Source organism: Sceloporus occidentalis, unplaced genomic scaffold (genome assembly GCF_023333645.1).
Source record: "Sceloporus occidentalis isolate IW3139 unplaced genomic scaffold, rSceOcc1.0.p SCAF_14, whole genome shotgun sequence".
NCBI classification, from domain to species: Eukaryota; Metazoa; Chordata; class Lepidosauria; order Squamata; family Phrynosomatidae; genus Sceloporus; species Sceloporus occidentalis.
This window is the reverse complement of record NW_028316994.1, coordinates 3,536,538-3,553,945: the sequence shown is the minus strand read 5'-3', so window position 1 is coordinate 3,553,945 and position 17,408 is coordinate 3,536,538. Positions and strand designations below refer to the sequence as shown.

The following is a 17,408-nucleotide window of genomic DNA, read 5'->3' as shown; positions in this document are numbered from 1 at the left end:
ACAGAGTTGAAGTGAAGTTAAAGATTTTACTTACAGCCTGCATCCCTCAGCCATCTGTGCTGAGAAACAACTGCCAATTTCCTCCAGCAGTCTCTCCTCTGCCTTTCCACTTTCTCCTTGTGTCAAAAAATTCCCTATGGTTCTATGGTAGAGGGCCCACGACGGCAGGAAATGTTGTAGCCAAGGTTCATTGGGGAAGGTGTTGCAAAGGATCCCTTGAACAGTGAATCTTCCCATTAAAGTTAGTGCAGTGTGCTCTTTCTAATAATACTGCAGAGGTAAAACAGACTGACATTGCTTTAACTGCCAGGACTCTATCCTACAGGATCCTGGGGATTTGTAGTTTGCTGAGGCACCAGAGCTCTGAATACCTTACCAAAGTACAAATCCCAGGATTCCCCAGGATGGAGCCATGAAAGTCAAAGTGGTATCAAACTGCTTTATTTCTGCAATGTGGAAGACCAGTGAGTGACAAGGAGTTGGAGATTCTTGATGGGGAAAACGTAAGAGTTTATCACACAGGAGGGAATAGGTCAAATCCTGTGCAGAAATGGGATTTAAATCCACAAAAGTGGGATTGTTTTCAGACACATTGAGCATTAATCCAAAATTAAACCGCACAGAAAGTGGACAAATCCTGCAAAAGTAGGGTCGTTTTCAGACACATTGGGGGCATTGAACATTAATCCATCATTAACCCGCACAGAAAGTCGACAAAATCGGCCGCTTTTTACTTTCGGGATTTTTCTTGAAAATTGCCCCCAATATGTCTGACATTGATCCCACTTTTGCGGGATATTCCCAGAATTTCAATCCAGTTTCTGCACGGGGTTTGGGCACTTAAAATGACAAATGTTATGTGGAAAGAAAGCAGAAACCTTTGAAACCCAACAAAGCAAAGTCACTCCAAGGGGATATAAAAACAGTTATTATTTTATGTTTGCAGAAGGAAATGATCAGGAATGAGCATGCCACCTGTTGCATGGCCATCACCCCAACATACTTTAATCCCTTACCGTGACAAATGGAGCAGCCACTTTATGGGGTAGAGAGATGCTACCTGTTGCAGGGTCAGCACTGCAGCATTCTGTATCACATACCTTTGTAACCGTGGAACCTCTGACACTGAGGAGTGGATGGATGACTATGCTTTCCAGACTATGCTCACCAAGCAGCAGGAAAAGAGAGAAAGGATCAGGTAAACATTAGCAAAAGGGAAGCTACATGCCACAGGGCAGAATCTGATGGCAACTAATGAGCAAAAGCAGCACATGAACAAGACCACTGGAGCAGAAAATGAGATATTAATATTAACAGAAGAACACGAACAGGAGGAAATCTTCAGACTGTACCCAGAGCATTTCAAACTGGAAGGATCAGTGATCAAAGGAGAAATGAAAGGTTTAGAGAGGATTAGAAATCTGAAAATCAGCGAATTGAGTTATTCAGTTAACAAAATTAAGATCAAGGCCATGCAACACTGTGGCTGCTGCCTCACTGCAGAATTATTGCAGTTTGATACTGCTTTAACTGTCATGGCTCCATCCTTTGGAATCCTGGGATTTGTAGTTTGTTGAGGCACCAGAGCTCTCTGACAGAGAAAGCTAAATATTTCACAAAACTACAAATCCCAGAATTCCATAGTACTGAGTCATGGCAGTTAAAGCGGTGTCAAACTGCATTAATTCTGAAGTCGAAGGCTTTCATGGCCAGCATTCATAGTTTTTTGTGTTTTTTTGGGCTATGTGGCCATGTTCTAGAAGAGTTTATTCCTGATGTTTCACCAGCAACTGTGGCTGACATCTTCAGAGATTCTCTTACAGGATGCAGCCTAAATTACATACTTATTCATAGAATCATGTGCTCCTAGGCCTGAGTCTAACACCTTGCTCAGTGAAGGAAACCCAGCTAGAACATTCTTAGCAGGTAGCTTTCTAGCTTCTTTTTGAAGATGCTCGGAGAAAGAAACTTCACTTGCATCTCCTGGGCAGAGAAGGAACTCCACAAACAGGCATTTAGAGAATATGAAATCCATTACATTTTCAGATCAATCATTTTTGCTTATTTTATGGTGAGTTATCCAACAGATCAATGCAGCACTTCATTGGGGGTGTTCCCACTTGTGATTTGAAACGATTTTAAATACAGCGGTTTGTTTTAAAGCGATTCAAAATAAAGCGAGTGTTATCCCGCTTATCAAATCGCTTTATTTGTATCGTTCCCATTGACATTACGTTTTATTTTAATTCGCAGTAATTGACCCGGTTTCGTTCCCATTCACGGATGAATCGGTGTATATTTAAATCGGTTTTGTAAATTTTTCGTTCACATTCACTTTTTTCAGCTGTCAATCAAAGAGACGTCATCATGACGGCACAATAATTCGGAGTAACATGCACCAGTATAACCCTTACCTGCGTTCCCACTACCTGCTGACCGTTTTTAATTCGTTTTAATTTTCGCTTTTTTTAAAAAAAGAGCCAATGAGGAGGCACCTAAGCTCTTAAGAGTCTAAGAGGGAAAGATGGCGGCGGCGACGACGGATGGGGACAAAGAAAGGGCGACTCCCCCGAGCCAGCCCATCATGCTCTGCTCCTCCCATCCTGTGGAACCCGAATCAGACGCTGAAACATTCCCATTTAAATACCGCAATTCCTATCTTGGATCAAGGGATAACCTGGGGTAAAACCTACTATTTTTTTATGGCGGTTTATAGGCTTATGATGTGGGTTAAATGTTATGATTCGAAGCAGATTTGAATCGCAGTGGGAACGATATCGGGTTAACCTAGAACCGTTCTAGAGTTAATTTGGGATTGAGTGGGAACGATACACCTTGGATTCGATTTGTAAACCGGTGTATAAGCGAGTGGGAACGACCCCTTAGTCATGTTATTAATTCGTTAAATGAGAGACTGTGATAAAGAGCCAACACATTTCATGTATCTTAGTGAGTTCTTTACCCAACACCTAATTTTTGTAAACCCTGCTTCTTGTTACTCCCTCAGAGTTGATGATCAACAATATTTAGCTTACAAGATTCAAAGGACTGTAGATGATCTGGCTATAGGAATTGCACTGCACTGCTCTGTAAATGTACTGGCTATAGAAAAATAAATCTTTTGTTTATTTCTGTTCACCATTGGTTAAATCTAAGGTTAAATTATTTTAAAAGGAAAAGTTTGGAAGGGATATGGTCTAGATCCATGTGGTTCTAGACTGCACCTGACATTATACAGAGTCCCCGTCTCTTCAAGGAAATTTAATTCTAAAGCTCTTAACCTGGGACTTTTGCTGAGATCCATGTGGGAAACTGTAAGCTAGAGAAAGGAGATGAGATTGTAAGGGATGGGGAAAGGGAAAGCTACATTCTGTAATTATTTTAGCACAGGTCTTCAAATAAATGTGGCAATTTAATCTAAATGTAATAATTCTTCCCTTTCTAACATGAAAGCAATTGAATTAGCTTTTTTTTAGCTTATTAATGATTAAATGCATTAATCCTTTCCTATTAACTTCCCTATCTCCGGGCTTGTCATGTAAGCTTAGGGAGCTCTCTCCTATGGGCAAAAGTGCACAGTTCTTATCAATGGTTGACCTTTGGTTAAACATTGCTTGCCTGATATCCTGATCTCTAATAGGAGCTTATTTGGGTGTTTAGATTTTCTCTCTTCAACAGTGCAATGGGGGCTTTTTGTGCCATCAGCGGTCCCCATGCACTCTCTTCCTTGTTCCCCCTTAACCCTGCCTTTCTGCCCTACACCTTACCTAGCATGCCTTTCTTTTTTATTTTGATATGTATTTGTATTGCAACTCTGGAGTTATGGGAATGCAATTTAGTTTTAAAAAATGAAGAAGAAAAAAGAAAAAGAAAAAAATTGGGGGGAAAGGGAAAACAGACTATCTGGGAATAGCGAAGGGGGGGGAGAGGGAAAGAGGAAAGTAAGGGACTGATAAGACATAAGTGCCAAATATCAAGACCCCTGTGGATTGTCATTATCATATCTGTGGAGCAATAGGATGGTAGCATGATTGGCTGTTCATTGATTGGTTTTCCCATCAATGAACATACTCCCTTTAACAATACTTTAGAGGGGCAGAAGCAATGGATCAGAGGCAACATTGTAAGATATGTACTGCCAATGGTGCTATTCTCTCACTAAAGTTGTGCTTTAAAACCTATTGTGATAAGATCCAGAGCTGAAAGTAGGGTTGCCATAAGTGAGGACCTCCAAACCGGGACAAATGTAGGACAACATTTTCAAATGTAGGACACATTTTTTTAAAATGGAAGACACGCAAAAAAATTGAGGCTTTTTTAGAAATGTTAATAGAAATGCATGTTTCTTAGGCATGATCAAAATGGAGGACATTTTGACATTATTCGTAGACAGATCACGGAAATGTACTTCCCTTTCTGGCCACCCCCCTCTCCCCATTCCAAACAGCACATTTGGGCATTGAACATGGCTTTATTTTAACATTGCCTCTTGCATATTTCAGAGGCTTATTCCACAACCAAACCCTTTGGTCAAGGGACTTTGGTTTTTCTTCATTTTGACTTGTTTTGTCTGTATTCCTCCCCACTAAATAAAGGAGACATGAAATGGAGTTAATGGGTACAAGTTGTTCAACAAAAAAGTCTTGTGAGACTCTGTAGGCAAGAGGTGCACCATGTTAAGAACTGCATTAAGCACACTTAGGCTGCTGCCACACTGCTTTCACTCTCATCACTCCATCCTATGGAATCCTGGGATTTGTAGTTTGTTGTGGTGCCAAGGCTGGGCTTTGAAATCTCAGGCATAAGAGAGGCAAAAGGCTTGGGCTGCATCTACACTGGAGAAATAATCTGGTTTGAGACCACTTTAACTGTCTTGCCTGAATGCTATGGAATTCTGGGAATGGTGGTTTGTTCCAGCACCACAGCAGAATGGCAGTTAACCCCTGGAAAGCTCTCTGACCAAGGTGACCAATGCCCTCACCCCAAAATGTAGGGCACCCAAGCAAAAAAATGTAGGACATGGCCAAAAATAAAAGCTAAAAACACCCATGTACTTATAAATCCATGCTTCTTAGCCATGATCCAAATGGAGGACATTTTGAAATTTGACAGAAGAGGACATGTCCTGGAAAAGGAGGAGGATGCCTGCTCACCTTGTCTCTGGTCCAAAATACACTGCAGAAATAAAACAATGCTGGACTGAAATGCCCAGAGTTCCTCACCAAAGCTGCATCCACACTGAGGAAATAATCCAGTTTGAGAGTGACTTAACTGTCCTGGGTTAGTGCTGGGGAATGCTGGGAATTGTAGTACACTGTGGCCCCAGAGCTATCTCTGACAGGGAGTCCCATAACCCTCCAAACGTAGTTGAACTGCAGTGCCCAGAATTCCTCCCCAGGTGCATCCACACTGAGGAAATGGTCCAGTTTGAGACTGCTCAGTGCTGGGGAATCCTGGGAATTGTAGTCTATTGTGGCCTCAGAGCCATCACTGACAGAGAAGTCTCAATGTCTCCCAAACACCCGCATTCCCAGGATTCCCTAGCACTGAGTTAAAGCAGTCTCAAAGTGGGTTATTATTATTCCTGCAGTGTGTGTGAGAGATATAAAAGCTAGGGACTGGATTCATTTGGAGGATCTCTGTGTCCAAAACACACTGCTTGGACTGCCAGGGCTCAGTGCTATGGAATCCTGGGAATTGTAGTTGATTGTGGCACCAGAGCTCTCTGACAGAGAAGACCAAATGCCTCACAGACACCAGAATTCCAGAGCATTGAGCTTTGGCAGTTAAAGGGGTCTCAAAGTGCAGGGGGGGGGGGGGGAGAAAAGCCAGGGAGAGTGAATGAGAAGCTCATCTTGGCTGTGACTACTCTGAGAGGAGGAGGAGGAGGAGGAGGAGGAGGAGGAGGAGGAGGGAGGGAGACAAGGGAAGTGGCCAGGACCATCAGCCTCCTCTCTTCCACCGAAGACTGCTGGCAAGAGGCTCTGCCCCCAGGCAACACCTCCTCTGTGGACCATTCAGCTTCCTTTTGTCAAAAGAGCTCTGGTGCCACAAGAAACTACAATTCCCAGAATCCCATAGCACTGAGCCATGGATGTTTAAGGGGGGGGGGTAAAACTATTTCTGCAGCCTTTTGCAACCCCAAAGCCTTCTATTATTTACCAGCAACTTGCAAGGCAAAATCTCTTCCTTCCAAGCCCTTGAAAACCAACCCAAGGGGAGGGGGGCTGATTGCTTCTTTCCCATTGGTCAGCTTTGGGAGAAATTTGCATATTACAAGGAAAGGTGTTTAGGGCCTCAAAAACGATCCTGTGATAAAGAATTACAACAATACTGAGTGGTAGACATTTAAAAGATGAGGAGGCATTTAGACTCCCAGGGAAACAGGAACGATTGATGGCCTTTTTTCTCTCTCACTGTAACCTGGAAAGTAAGGCCTCTTGCAAGACATATATACCAAGTGGGCTGGCAATAGCTCTGAGTGGCAGATGTCTTGAAGACCTGCTTTCTAGGCTGAGCCAGGCAGGGAGGGTGGCACACAACCATGGGGAGGGCTGGAGCTGCCTCCAGGGCCTTGCTGGGGGGGGGGGGGGAAGGTCCCAGGGGAGGGGCTAAACCAGGGTGGGACCAGGTGGCCCTGCCCCAAACTGGGAAAGTCCCGCCCCCAGGCGGGATATGGCAACCCTAGCTGAAAGTGACTTTCAAGGAGGAAATCTATGGGGGGTGCTTGTGCATCCCATTCCCAACCACCATGTGATTAGCATAGCTAGCAAAGAATCTTCATACCATTAAAATTGATCATCCCTAGAAATGGAATATGGTAACTCAACAAGGTGCACCCTCTGGATGATACCAGAGCTTTCAAAGATTGGATGATTGCTTGATTGCAACCTTTCACAGGTGAGAAAGGCTCATTGGGGTCCCATCTGAGGGTGCCTCAAGGCGTGCACGCCATTGTTTACATTGTTGCGCGGCTTCTGAGTAAGCAGGAAGCCATGTATAGTGCTCCCACATATGGCGCGGGCGCACTGTACCTATAACAGATTATTGAGGGAGTGAGGGGTCACAAGGATGTAATGAAGCTACATTTCAAAAGCAATATAATGACTAAGAGGAACACTATGATGTAAATAACAACAATTCCTAGTCTCAAAAACTACTTTTTAACACCAAATTTATAGACATTTTAATAATTTTTCAAGTTTTATACTGTACTCTTAACAATCATGAGGATTTCCCCCACTGAAAAAGTAACAGAGAAATAATGGAAAAGTATTTAGTGCAACAAATAATGCAAACTGGTTTCTTGTTTTCATCACTGTAATAGTAATAACGACAGGTTGCTTTTTGTGGACAAGTAACAGGATGAATTATTTTAAATACAAAACTTCCCAAGGCCTGTTTTTGACATATTGGCATCCTTTTTAATCAAGGGCAATGAAAACTGAGATTATTCTTTGCACTTCTAGCTTGGACTGCAAAACCTATCACAACCAGCCAGCACAGCCAATGGCTTGGTAGGGATGATGGGAGTTCACTTCCATACCCTGGAGCATGTTTTATTACAGAAGGTTGTTTTGTGCAGTTAAAGCATAACTAAATGTTTTTGATACCAGCTGCTGCTATACAATACGCCTACAAACATATCTTGTCCAACTGGTTTAAGTGTCTGTCCTACTTGTACTGAGTGACCTCAGAGGAAGGTGCTGGCAGAATCCCTGGCAGTTCTGTTTGAAAAACCTCAGCCAAGGCCAACCCTTACTCTCTTCTCCGTGAACAGAGATACAGACACCCAATCTGATTCCCGCGCCTTGTGTAGATAAAAACATTTAGCAAGGAATGTTTAGAGAAAAAGGAATAAATTGGTAGAGGAGACTGAAGCCATTGGGCAGGACCAGAAATTGGCAACAGAGGTAAGGGGGAAGGCACCAGTTGTATGGAGAAGGGCACAGTACTCTTGTAACACTACCCTTTTTTCTGCCATGCTAGGTGATGGGTTTTGAATCTGTGGAAGAAGAATTAAGCCCTGAGTTCCTCAAGCGATTAGACCCAGTGGAAATCCATGGAATCCCATTACACAAGGGCACTGCAAAAAGGTGGCACCTCATATCAGAATTTAAAGCTCAGCCTGATGATCTTGTCATCTCCTCTTACCCCAAGTCAGGTAAGTGGGTATCAGTGAAAAGTTGTGGGGCTTTTAGCAAAGCTGTGGGGCAGAAGCAATTGTGGAGGAGGGTGAGTGGGATAGATTTGGGGAGACATTAGCTAAATTATATCATTTCTTTGGGTTTTTTTCCCTACTCTCATCCCTTGTTCTGCCAGGGACCACCTAACAGGAAATTGTGGACATGATTCAGCATGGAGGTGACCCCCAGAAATGTGGAAAGTCCCCCATCTACAAAAGGATGCCCTTTCTGGAAATGCCACATGCTGCTGTGTCATGTGAGCAAGGGGACAGGGAGGGTTAGGGAGATGACAGGTGAGGATGGGTGTGAAAGGTTTAACTCAGTTGAAGGCTGAATGGTTCCTTTTGGTGTTTCAGACATGGAAGAGATAGAGGCCATGCCTTCTCCACGGACAATCAAAACCCACTTACCAGTCCAGCTCCTGCCACCTTCCTTTTGGGAACAAAACTGCAAGGTCAGGACTAAGGAAGGAAACAGAGTGGTTGATGGGAGTCAACGTTCAGTGGCAGAAGGCGTTCTGTCTCCTGGTGCCTATCCACCCCACCCCCCCAATCCCTGAGCAAACAAGTTGTAATAAAAGACCAGAATGTTTGCTTTAGGGATTTTAAATATATATAATCAAGTTCTGCTGATTTTGATGTAGACTGATGGTATTATACTGGAAATGGAGGGGGGGATCAAGACTAATTGGTAGGTGTTTATTTTCCCTGTTACATTTGTCTTTTGGCATTAGCACCCAAGCTGGCTACAGAGTTTTGAATGAAAAGTTAAAGGTATTGGCTGCTTTTTTTAAAAAACTACCTCACTGCAAGATTGTATGCTTAACAAGGTCCTTCAGTTCCATGTCCTGGGTAGGTACCCAGCTTGTGTTCCTGCCAAGCCAGTTAGTTGAATATTAAACCCTGTTCTAGGAAACAATGGCTGCTGACTGACCTGAAGTGGCAGCACAGCCTCTTCTGTTTTTAGAAAAAAGTATGATGTAGAGTTGACCGTCCGTAGCCACACATTCTGCATCCCCAGATTCAGCCATCCATGGCTTGAAAATATTTCCCTCCAAAATAATAATCCAAAACATAAGCCTTGATTTTGTCATTTTACACAAAGGACATCGTTTTACTACCACTGTATTATCTACCACTGTAGATAATGGGACTTGAGTATCCATGGATTTTGGTATCCATTTGAGTCCTGGCACTAAACCCCAGCAGATAGCGCGGGGGGGGGGGGGGGCTGGGCTGTACATAATTCAGGAGATTTGTCTATAATGCTTAGCCACCTGCTTCCCCCAACCAACCTGAGAAATGATAGTGTTTCATCCAGTTTTGGAACATGATGTAAATCTTCAGGACCATTTCTCCCACCCCAGTGATAAGTAGCTGGGACAAATATTTTGCCTTAAAATGAATGACAAGATGTCTGTGTGCGCCTTCATGTCATTTCTGACTTATGGGACCCTAAAGCAAACATAATGGGGTTATCTTGGCAAGATTTATTCAGAGGAGGTCTGCCATTGCCTTCCCCCTGAGGCTGAGAGCATGTAACTTGCCCAAAGTCAAGAGCGTGTGACTTGCCCATTAGGTTTCACAGCCAAGATTTGTAGTCCAACACTCAAACCACTGGCTGTAATAACAAGATACTGAGGTCTAAAAGTACGTCTTCCCCCCTCTTTTGCTACAGGTGATATATATGGCCAGGAATCCCAAAGACAATGTCCTTTCCTATTTCCACTTCCATCGCATGAATCAGACATATCCAGACCCTGTAACCTGGGACCACTTCCTGGAGAATTTCCTTGCAGGAAAAGGCAAGTAAAGGTGAAAGATGAGGAAAGGGGCAAGGAGAGTCTGAACATCTGCTTGACCCCTGCTTCCTTCCACTCAGGGTGACCAGATTTCCTCCTTTTCCCAGGACATGCCCTACATTTCAAGCTTCTGTCCAGGAGGAATTTCAAAATGTCTTCCATTTTGAGCATGCCTAAGAAGCTTGAATGGACATTTATATGAGTGCTTTTACCTTTTATTTTAGAATGTCTTACATTTTTCTCGACTCTCCAACATTCTGTAATGCTTTGCCCTCCTTTGCACTTATGACCTCTGAGTTCTGATCACCCTGTTTCTGCTCAGCCTCCAGATGTGGGAAAACACTGAAGCCTACAGGGTATCAAAGGCATGGGTGTGCTTTGAACACGGTGAGATGTGGAGGGGTGGCATAGCTCTGTGAACTTGCTGAGATTTTCACTGTTTTCACTGGAATGCTGCCAAGGTGCAGAAATAAAGCAGTTTTATACCGATTTAACTTCCATGGAATCCTGGGATTTGTAGCTTGTTGTGGCACCAGAGCTCTCTGACAGGGAAGGCTAAATAGTGTGGGCCCTTGGTATCTCTACTGGAGTTTGGTTCTATGACACACACACACACACACACACCGTGGATACCAAAATCCATGGATGATCAAGCCCCATTAAATACAATGGCATAGTAAAATAGTGTCCTTATATAAAATGGCAAAATCAAGGTTCGCTTTTTGGAATGTATATTTTAAAAATATTTTCAAGCCATGGATGATTGAATCTGTGGATAAACAAATCCTTGGATATGGAGGGCTGACTGTATCTCACAAAACTACAAATCCCAGAATTCTATATCATTCATTTGTGGCAGTTAAACTGATGTCAAACTATTTTATTTCTGTAGTGTGGCAGCAGCCATTAGAGATACAGATTGTGTCCATATGAAATGAATGAGAAAATCACAGCCTACAGCTTGCCTCTTGTGTCTCTTTGCAGTGCTCTGGGGCTCTTGGTTTGACCACGTTCGTGGTTGGTGGGCAGCTAAGGACCATCATCCAATTCTCTACCTTTTTTATGAAGACATGAAAGAGGTGAGCAGCTAAACTGGCACATATTCTGACTGAAACTTTCTGGAAACTCTTTTCCATTAAATCTTCTATGCAGGGTGATCAGATGTCCCAATCGTAAAGGAGGACAAGGCATCATAAAATGTAGGATACTCAAGAATAATGTAGGCTTTTACAAAATAAAAGCTAAAAACACCAAAATCCATGCGTCTTAGTCCTGCTGTAAATGGAGGACATTTTGAAATTCCTCCTGGACAGGAGGCTGAAATGTAGGACACATCCTGGAAAAGAAGGATGTCTGGTCACCCTGTCTCTACGCAACTATTCTCACCTAAAAAGGAGGAAGGGGAGAAAAAAGAACAAAAGGAATGTTGCAGCACCATAAAGACAAAAACCAGTCTAAAAGGTGCTGCTACATTCCTTTTTAAGCATCGTCTTTCATGCATATCATTCCATTTCTTCAGATGCAGTATAGAGTGATATTCTGAACCTGTGAGCTACTGACAACAACAGCATAATCGACAATGTCTCAATTTGGCAGGCAGCTGCAGTGGTGTTATTTCTCTCTTTCACATGGGTAGAGCAACATATATAAGTACACATAAGCTATATGCATGCAAATATATTGGCTACAGATGTAGTCATATTGAATATCAAAATGTGTGGGAATAATTCAACAGGTGAAGGGTTTGCACCAGGAAGAACACCTGGTGCAACACTAACTGCTCTTACACTATTGTCATAGGGGAGTAGTGCAAGTGTAAAAATTGTAGAGGGAGGTAGAGCAAAAATTCTAGCCCAAGGAGGCTCACTTGTTCCCTCTGTCACATACTTTCCAACTGTCCCAATTTGGATAATCCTATGTTCTCCCACTTCTTCAGCTGCTTTTAAAATGTCCCAGTTTTTCCCTCTTTCCTAGTTTCCTAATTTATCCTCAGTTCTGGGTTCCAAATGCACAAGCAGCAGAATCTTGTCCTTCCCAGCAGGATCAGGCAAAAGCAAACTGCTGCATCTTCTCCTAGTTAGCATGATCTTCCTCAAAAATAATTTCTGCTAGCTTCAATACACTCTGATGCTGCTTGACCACATTTCTCCTGGTTTTCATCTGTCCAAAGGCTGGAGGGTATGCAACAGTGTTCCAATCAAGTATGAAATGAATGAAGGGAGCTTCCTTAGCCCAGCTTTCCAACCACAAACAATGGGAAACTTTCTGATGAACTTCCTTTTTCTTCCTAGGACCCAGGCCGAGAAATTCAGAAAGTAGCCACGTTCCTGGGCTTTGAAGTCCCTGAACCAGTTGTGAACAAGATCATCCAGCAGACAACCTTTGAGAGTATGAAAGCAAACCCAATGACCAATTATACCACTCTGCCTTCTTTTATTTTGGATCAAACTGTGACACCCTTCATGAGAAAAGGTGAGAATAATTAAAAAAAAGATCCATCTACATCAGACAGGAGAGGGTGGTTGTGGTACTGCTTTGGCAGCAACAAATGTCAGGAGTGCCTAGCATTGTATACCTTTAGAAGAAATCTGATCTACAGATATTAGATGATTGTCATGTTTAGACTTTGAAATTATAACCCAGGGGACCCTAGAAATAATGCTTGGCCCTGAGGACTTCAGGACTGACTGTGGAAATCTGACCAGACCAGTGGCATCTATAGGGTTAGTGTCATTCCCATGCAGTAACTCATGCTGTCCCTCCTAGGCTTGGAGCTGCTAGGCCAATGGTCCCTCAGGAATAGATCAAGACACTATGGGAACAGAAGGGCTCCAGTCTACTTGCTGCTGATGGGTGATGAACAACGGCAATTGAATGGACTGTTTGTGTTCTGGGATGTCCCAATCCACCCACCTTGTTTGCAAGTCCTGAAATGGTCCAAGCGCCATTTGGCAATGGGAAAGGCTTCCAGAAGTTTATGATGATTTGCCAACAGGAGGCATTTAACCATGGTGGAGCCGTGGTTAAATGCCTGTACAGCAGCTACTTACTCACAAACTGCAAGGTTGTGAATTCAGTACCAGCCAAGGGCTCAAGCTCCACTCAGGCTTGCATCCTTCCAAGATCACTAAAATGAATACCCAGCTTGTTGGGGACAATTAGCTTACACATTGTAAACCGCTTAGGGAGCGCTTAAGTGCATATAGACATGTAGCTGCTATTGCTATTGCTATCCTGGCTGGCTGCTTTGCTGCTTTCAGGAGGGTGGGTCAGGTCCTTCTCAGGACCTTCAATCTCCAGAAGTCGTATAGTGCGGAGAGGCACCGTAGTATATTCCACACTGGAAGGTTGACACCCCTTCTGAAGTGTTACCAGGTGTGGTCCACACACCCCACACCTCTCTAGAAATGCCCCTGGCCCTGATCACTTTGTGCACCTAGAGATGTTTTCCACAAAGGGAAGGCAGCAGTAGTGAAGGTGAGGCAGGCAGACTGACAGGTTGTGTGGCGATGGAGGCTAACAACAGGAGGGGAAGGAAGGAAGGAAGGAAGGCAAGAGGGGCTGTGTTGATGAAAAGACAGGGGTGGCGGAAGTGCTTTTCCTCCTGCTTCAGATACATCACTGACAACAATCACAGGAAGATTCATTATCAGACACTTGTTTTGAAAGATAGCTTGCTCAGGTCTGCCCTTGCTTCCTGCAATTTTGATGGTACTGTAGATCAGGAATAGGCCTCACTTCATCTTTGCAGAATTTACTTGTTTTTTTGTTTTGTTTTTACATGGACCCTAGGTTGTACTATGTAGATCCTGCTGTATTAGAAGTATGCTTTGAATTAAATAACTCTTAGGCAAACTTTTTTTGGGGGGGACCATGCTCCTACCTCTTTTTGTTTGTTTGTTTGTTTATTTTTATCTCAACATCTTTTCATTTCAGCTGTACTGTATAATTTTGTGAGGCTGCGGTGGGGGGCTTCTATTGTTAAACAATAGCTATTGTTAAGAGAGTTCAAAAATCATGTTTGGACTATAATCCTCAGAATTATAACCCTCAGAATTTCCCAGCCAGTGTAGCCTTTCTGATTGGGAAGTCTGAATATTGTAGTCCAAAAGATAATTCCTCTATGCTCTGCTATTGTTATTAAGCCATGAAGAGTTCGATGGCCATCTTGATGGTTATTCAGAAGATGTACTAGTAGATTCCAGTCTGTCTGCTGCATACCTCTGCCAAAATCCATACATTGTGGCTGCAAGGCAATCCATATACCAGGAGAAAAGCATCACTGGTGATTGTTGGATTTCCTTCCCAATAAATATACTTAGGATCATCTTGCAAATTTGTGATATAGGTGGGATTCAATCCCAGGGTGCTTCCAGACAGAATTATCCAAACAATGCCAATGATTGCAATTCCATCTTTTCTTTGTATATGTGGAAAGAAAGAAAACAAGATGGAAGAAGCAGTGAAAAAACATCTTACTAGTGGAAGAAGATGACATTTCTAGATGCTCTGTGATTGAGGGAAAGGAATTATATGATGAAAGCCTTGTTTGGTAAAACTCTTAGTTCAAGAAAAGTTACAATGAGATTCATACGCTAAGCCAGTGGTTCCTAAACATTGGTTTTATAGATGTTTTGGACTTCAACTCCTAGAATCCCCAGTCAGCTTGGCCAACAGTCATGAATTCTGGGTGCCGAAGCCCAAAACATCTGGAGGACCAAACTTTGAATATCACTGGACTAAGTTCTGAATGGTCTGAATATTTCATCTCATGGAAAGGAGCATTGTTGAAGAGAGGTCCAAAACCTGCTTGGTTAGGATATAAGAAAAGAAACGCGGATCACTGAAGTTTTTTCCCCTTCACCTACAGGCATTGTTGGAGACTGGAAAGAATACTTCACAGTGGCTCAAAGTGAAAAGCTGGATTACATCTACGCCCAGTTATTGGGAAACAGTGGCCTGATCTTCCGAACACAGCTATAGGCATACCTTTCTGCCCATGACAGAGAATTAAATTTTTTAAATGTCTGGATCTTTTGTCTGCATTAAATAAAATGTCAAGCCACTCATGTTGCATGTAGCCTTTTCAAATACAATTTCTCGGTGTTATTGATTTTGTTACTCATCTTACAGTGATTTGAAAATGAATGTTCGTTAAATGAATGGACATGCTCACTGTTGATCCCATACTGGTGGTGAGAACATGGCTAAAACTTGCATTTCACCAAACATACCAGGAACTGCTGGAGTCAATTTGATTTTACCTGAGTCTGCAGGGAAGGACAGGAAGTCCTCTCCTATCCTCTCCCCCAAAAGATTTAGCTGAGTACAAACTACTTTTGCACTTTGAATTTGGTTTGCAGCAATTGAAATAAACTGAGGGAAAGAGGGGAAGTGGGAGGAGGAGAGAGCAACTGGGACATTTTAAAAGTAGATGAAAATGTGGGATGACAGAGGATTAATCAGAACTATACCTGCCAAATTGGGACCATTGCAGGGCATGGCAATATCTGAATGCAGCAGGCCCTTTATCTTCTGACATGGGCTATTAGCAGGATGATAATGGTGGTAAGAGGTGATGCTTAAAGTGCCACAAAAAGGTGCTCTGAACCATTTCCCCATTCACTAACCATGTTCTGTTGTCTCCCCTCTGTTCACAATGATTCTGCCTGAGGTTTTATGTATTTCTGGAATGTTCCATGTTTTACATTGTTTGCATCATATATTTTTTTAAAAATATGCATTTGGTTATATTGTAAGATGCATTGTAGAGACTATTTGTTCAGAAAAATTAAATACTGGAACAATGCAAAAATAAACGACAGGCCTGACCATTATACAGGGTGAAGCAGATGCATCATTAGCTGTCTTTAAGAAACAGCTGAAAACATATCTATTCCGGCTGGCCTTCCCACCTTAGATTGTCTGTTTATTTTCCTGCCCTCCTTTTCTCTTTCGACCCCGGACCGTTGTAAACTCCTTCTCTCTTTTCCTTGCCCTTGACATGTATATTTTATTGTTTTCCTGTTCCCGTTTTTGTAGTAATGTTTTTAACTGTTATATTGTATTTTTATCTTGTATTGGAATGTTTTAAAAATTTTGTAAGCCGCCCTGATCATATCTATGGAAGGGCGGGGTAGAAATAAAATTTATTATTATATTATTATTATTATCAGGCAGCAAACTTGGGTTATAATGAAAGAGCTGCAAATGCACAGTTTGGGACTTAATCTTTTTTAAAAAATACATTTTTCGTGCATAAAAATACCATTTTTCATGCAGAAAGTAACAGAAAGAATAAATTTAAATGAGGGGGAAATGAAGATATGTGCCCCATTTACTGCCCTCATTCCCGCTTCTTTTGTCTCCTCAGATTCCCATCTGTTCTCTATCCATCCCTCTGGGAGCTGTGAAAAGGAAAGAGTGCACAAAATGGCTTGCTTTCTGTGAAATGGGTGCTATCCTTTTCGAAAATGTGTATTTGGTAGGATCACAACATAGGATTCAAAAGACTGTGTCTGCATTTTGTATTACCTATGTCTTACAATCAGGATCTTGGACAAGTCAACCTGTCCCTCAACCTCACCAGTTCACCTTCTGTGAAATGTATTCCCCCACATACACACTACTATGCCTACCACATCAGATATTTTATGGATACCCTCTTCCTTCCCATGACATCCATAACACTCTTTTGCAAGTCCAAATGTGCCTATGGGCCTCCAAAGCCAAGAACGTCATAACCAGGAATGTTTCCCAGAAAAAGTTATAACAGCCTGTTCCATGCCTTGGATCATCTGCCTTGGATTTGGTGGTCACCAATACATCCCTTAAAAGTTCTCAGTAGAACAGTTGACTATGTCTGAGCTCTGCTGTTTCAAGAAACTATAGGATTGTCAAATGTGCTTCTGCTAAAACATCTTTTGGCTGCCGTTTGCTAAAGACTTTGTAAAACATAAGATGGAGCTATAGCACTTAAAGTGGTGTCAAACTGCATTATCTCTACAGTGTAGATGCACTCTGATTTTAAAAAGCAAAGGTAGTTTGCACTCAGATAACTCAGTGGGGGGAGAGGGGGAGGAGAGGGTGGAATCTTGCTTTTTTCAGATGGCTCAGACAAAAGCAAATTGCTACAGCCTCTCTTATTTGTCTGTTCTTCCTCACTGTTACCGTATCTCGACCATACTTCTAATGTTGCTTGGTCACTTGTGTCCAAGTTTTCATATGTACATCTGGCTTGCTGCAACCAGGGAAGTACAGTATTCTTCTTTTTGCCATCCTCTTGGGAATGTTGTTTTTGGATATGCCTTTGCGCTCTGCCCCACAGCTTCCTCTTCACTGTGGATAGAGAACCGAAAGTCATTATGAACTGTGAAGTGTCCTTCTGTTCAGCAGGGATTGGAGCAGACAGGCTCACCCAC

The 17,408-nt window shown here is 42.6% G+C and overlaps 1 protein-coding gene across 3 annotated transcripts; it reads left to right on the top strand.

Annotated features, from left to right (window-relative positions):
- The first annotated feature begins 509 nt into the window (after positions 1 to 509).
- On the top strand, positions 510 to 16,118 carry LOC149303577 (sulfotransferase 1C1-like). Of its 3 annotated transcripts, XM_089479741.1 has the most exons (9): positions 510 to 1,198; positions 2,479 to 2,682; positions 7,990 to 8,178; positions 8,337 to 8,442; positions 8,543 to 8,640; positions 9,864 to 9,990; positions 10,972 to 11,066; positions 12,279 to 12,459; positions 14,858 to 16,118. In XM_089479741.1, exons 3-9 carry the CDS (start codon positions 7,993 to 7,995, stop codon positions 14,968 to 14,970), a joined length of 906 nt encoding a protein of 301 aa, XP_089335867.1. In that variant the 5' UTR covers positions 510 to 1,198; positions 2,479 to 2,682; positions 7,990 to 7,992; the 3' UTR covers positions 14,971 to 16,118. The 3 variants fall into 3 exon arrangements, with proteins under 3 accessions (XP_089335867.1, XP_089335865.1, XP_089335866.1); XM_089479739.1 differs by lacking the exons at positions 510 to 1,198; positions 2,479 to 2,682; positions 7,990 to 8,178 and adding an exon at positions 10,310 to 10,374 and having other exon boundaries at positions 8,339 to 8,442; XM_089479740.1 differs by lacking the exons at positions 510 to 1,198; positions 2,479 to 2,682; positions 7,990 to 8,178 and having other exon boundaries at positions 8,339 to 8,442.
- The last annotated feature ends 1,290 nt before the right edge of the window (positions 16,119 to 17,408 follow it).

Bases quoted from the DNA above. Each gene is read 5' to 3' on its own strand.
- LOC149303577 (XM_089479741.1), top strand. From the start codon at position 7,993: ATGGGTTTTGAATCTGTGGAAGAAGAATTAAGCCCTGAGTTCCTCAAG. The intron at 8,641-9,863 runs GTCAGGACTAAG...CTTTTGCTACAG, and splicing joins TTTGGGAACAAAACTGCAAG to GTGATATATATGGCCAGGAA. The intron at 9,991-10,971 runs GCAAGTAAAGGT...GTCTCTTTGCAG, and splicing joins GAATTTCCTTGCAGGAAAAG to TGCTCTGGGGCTCTTGGTTT.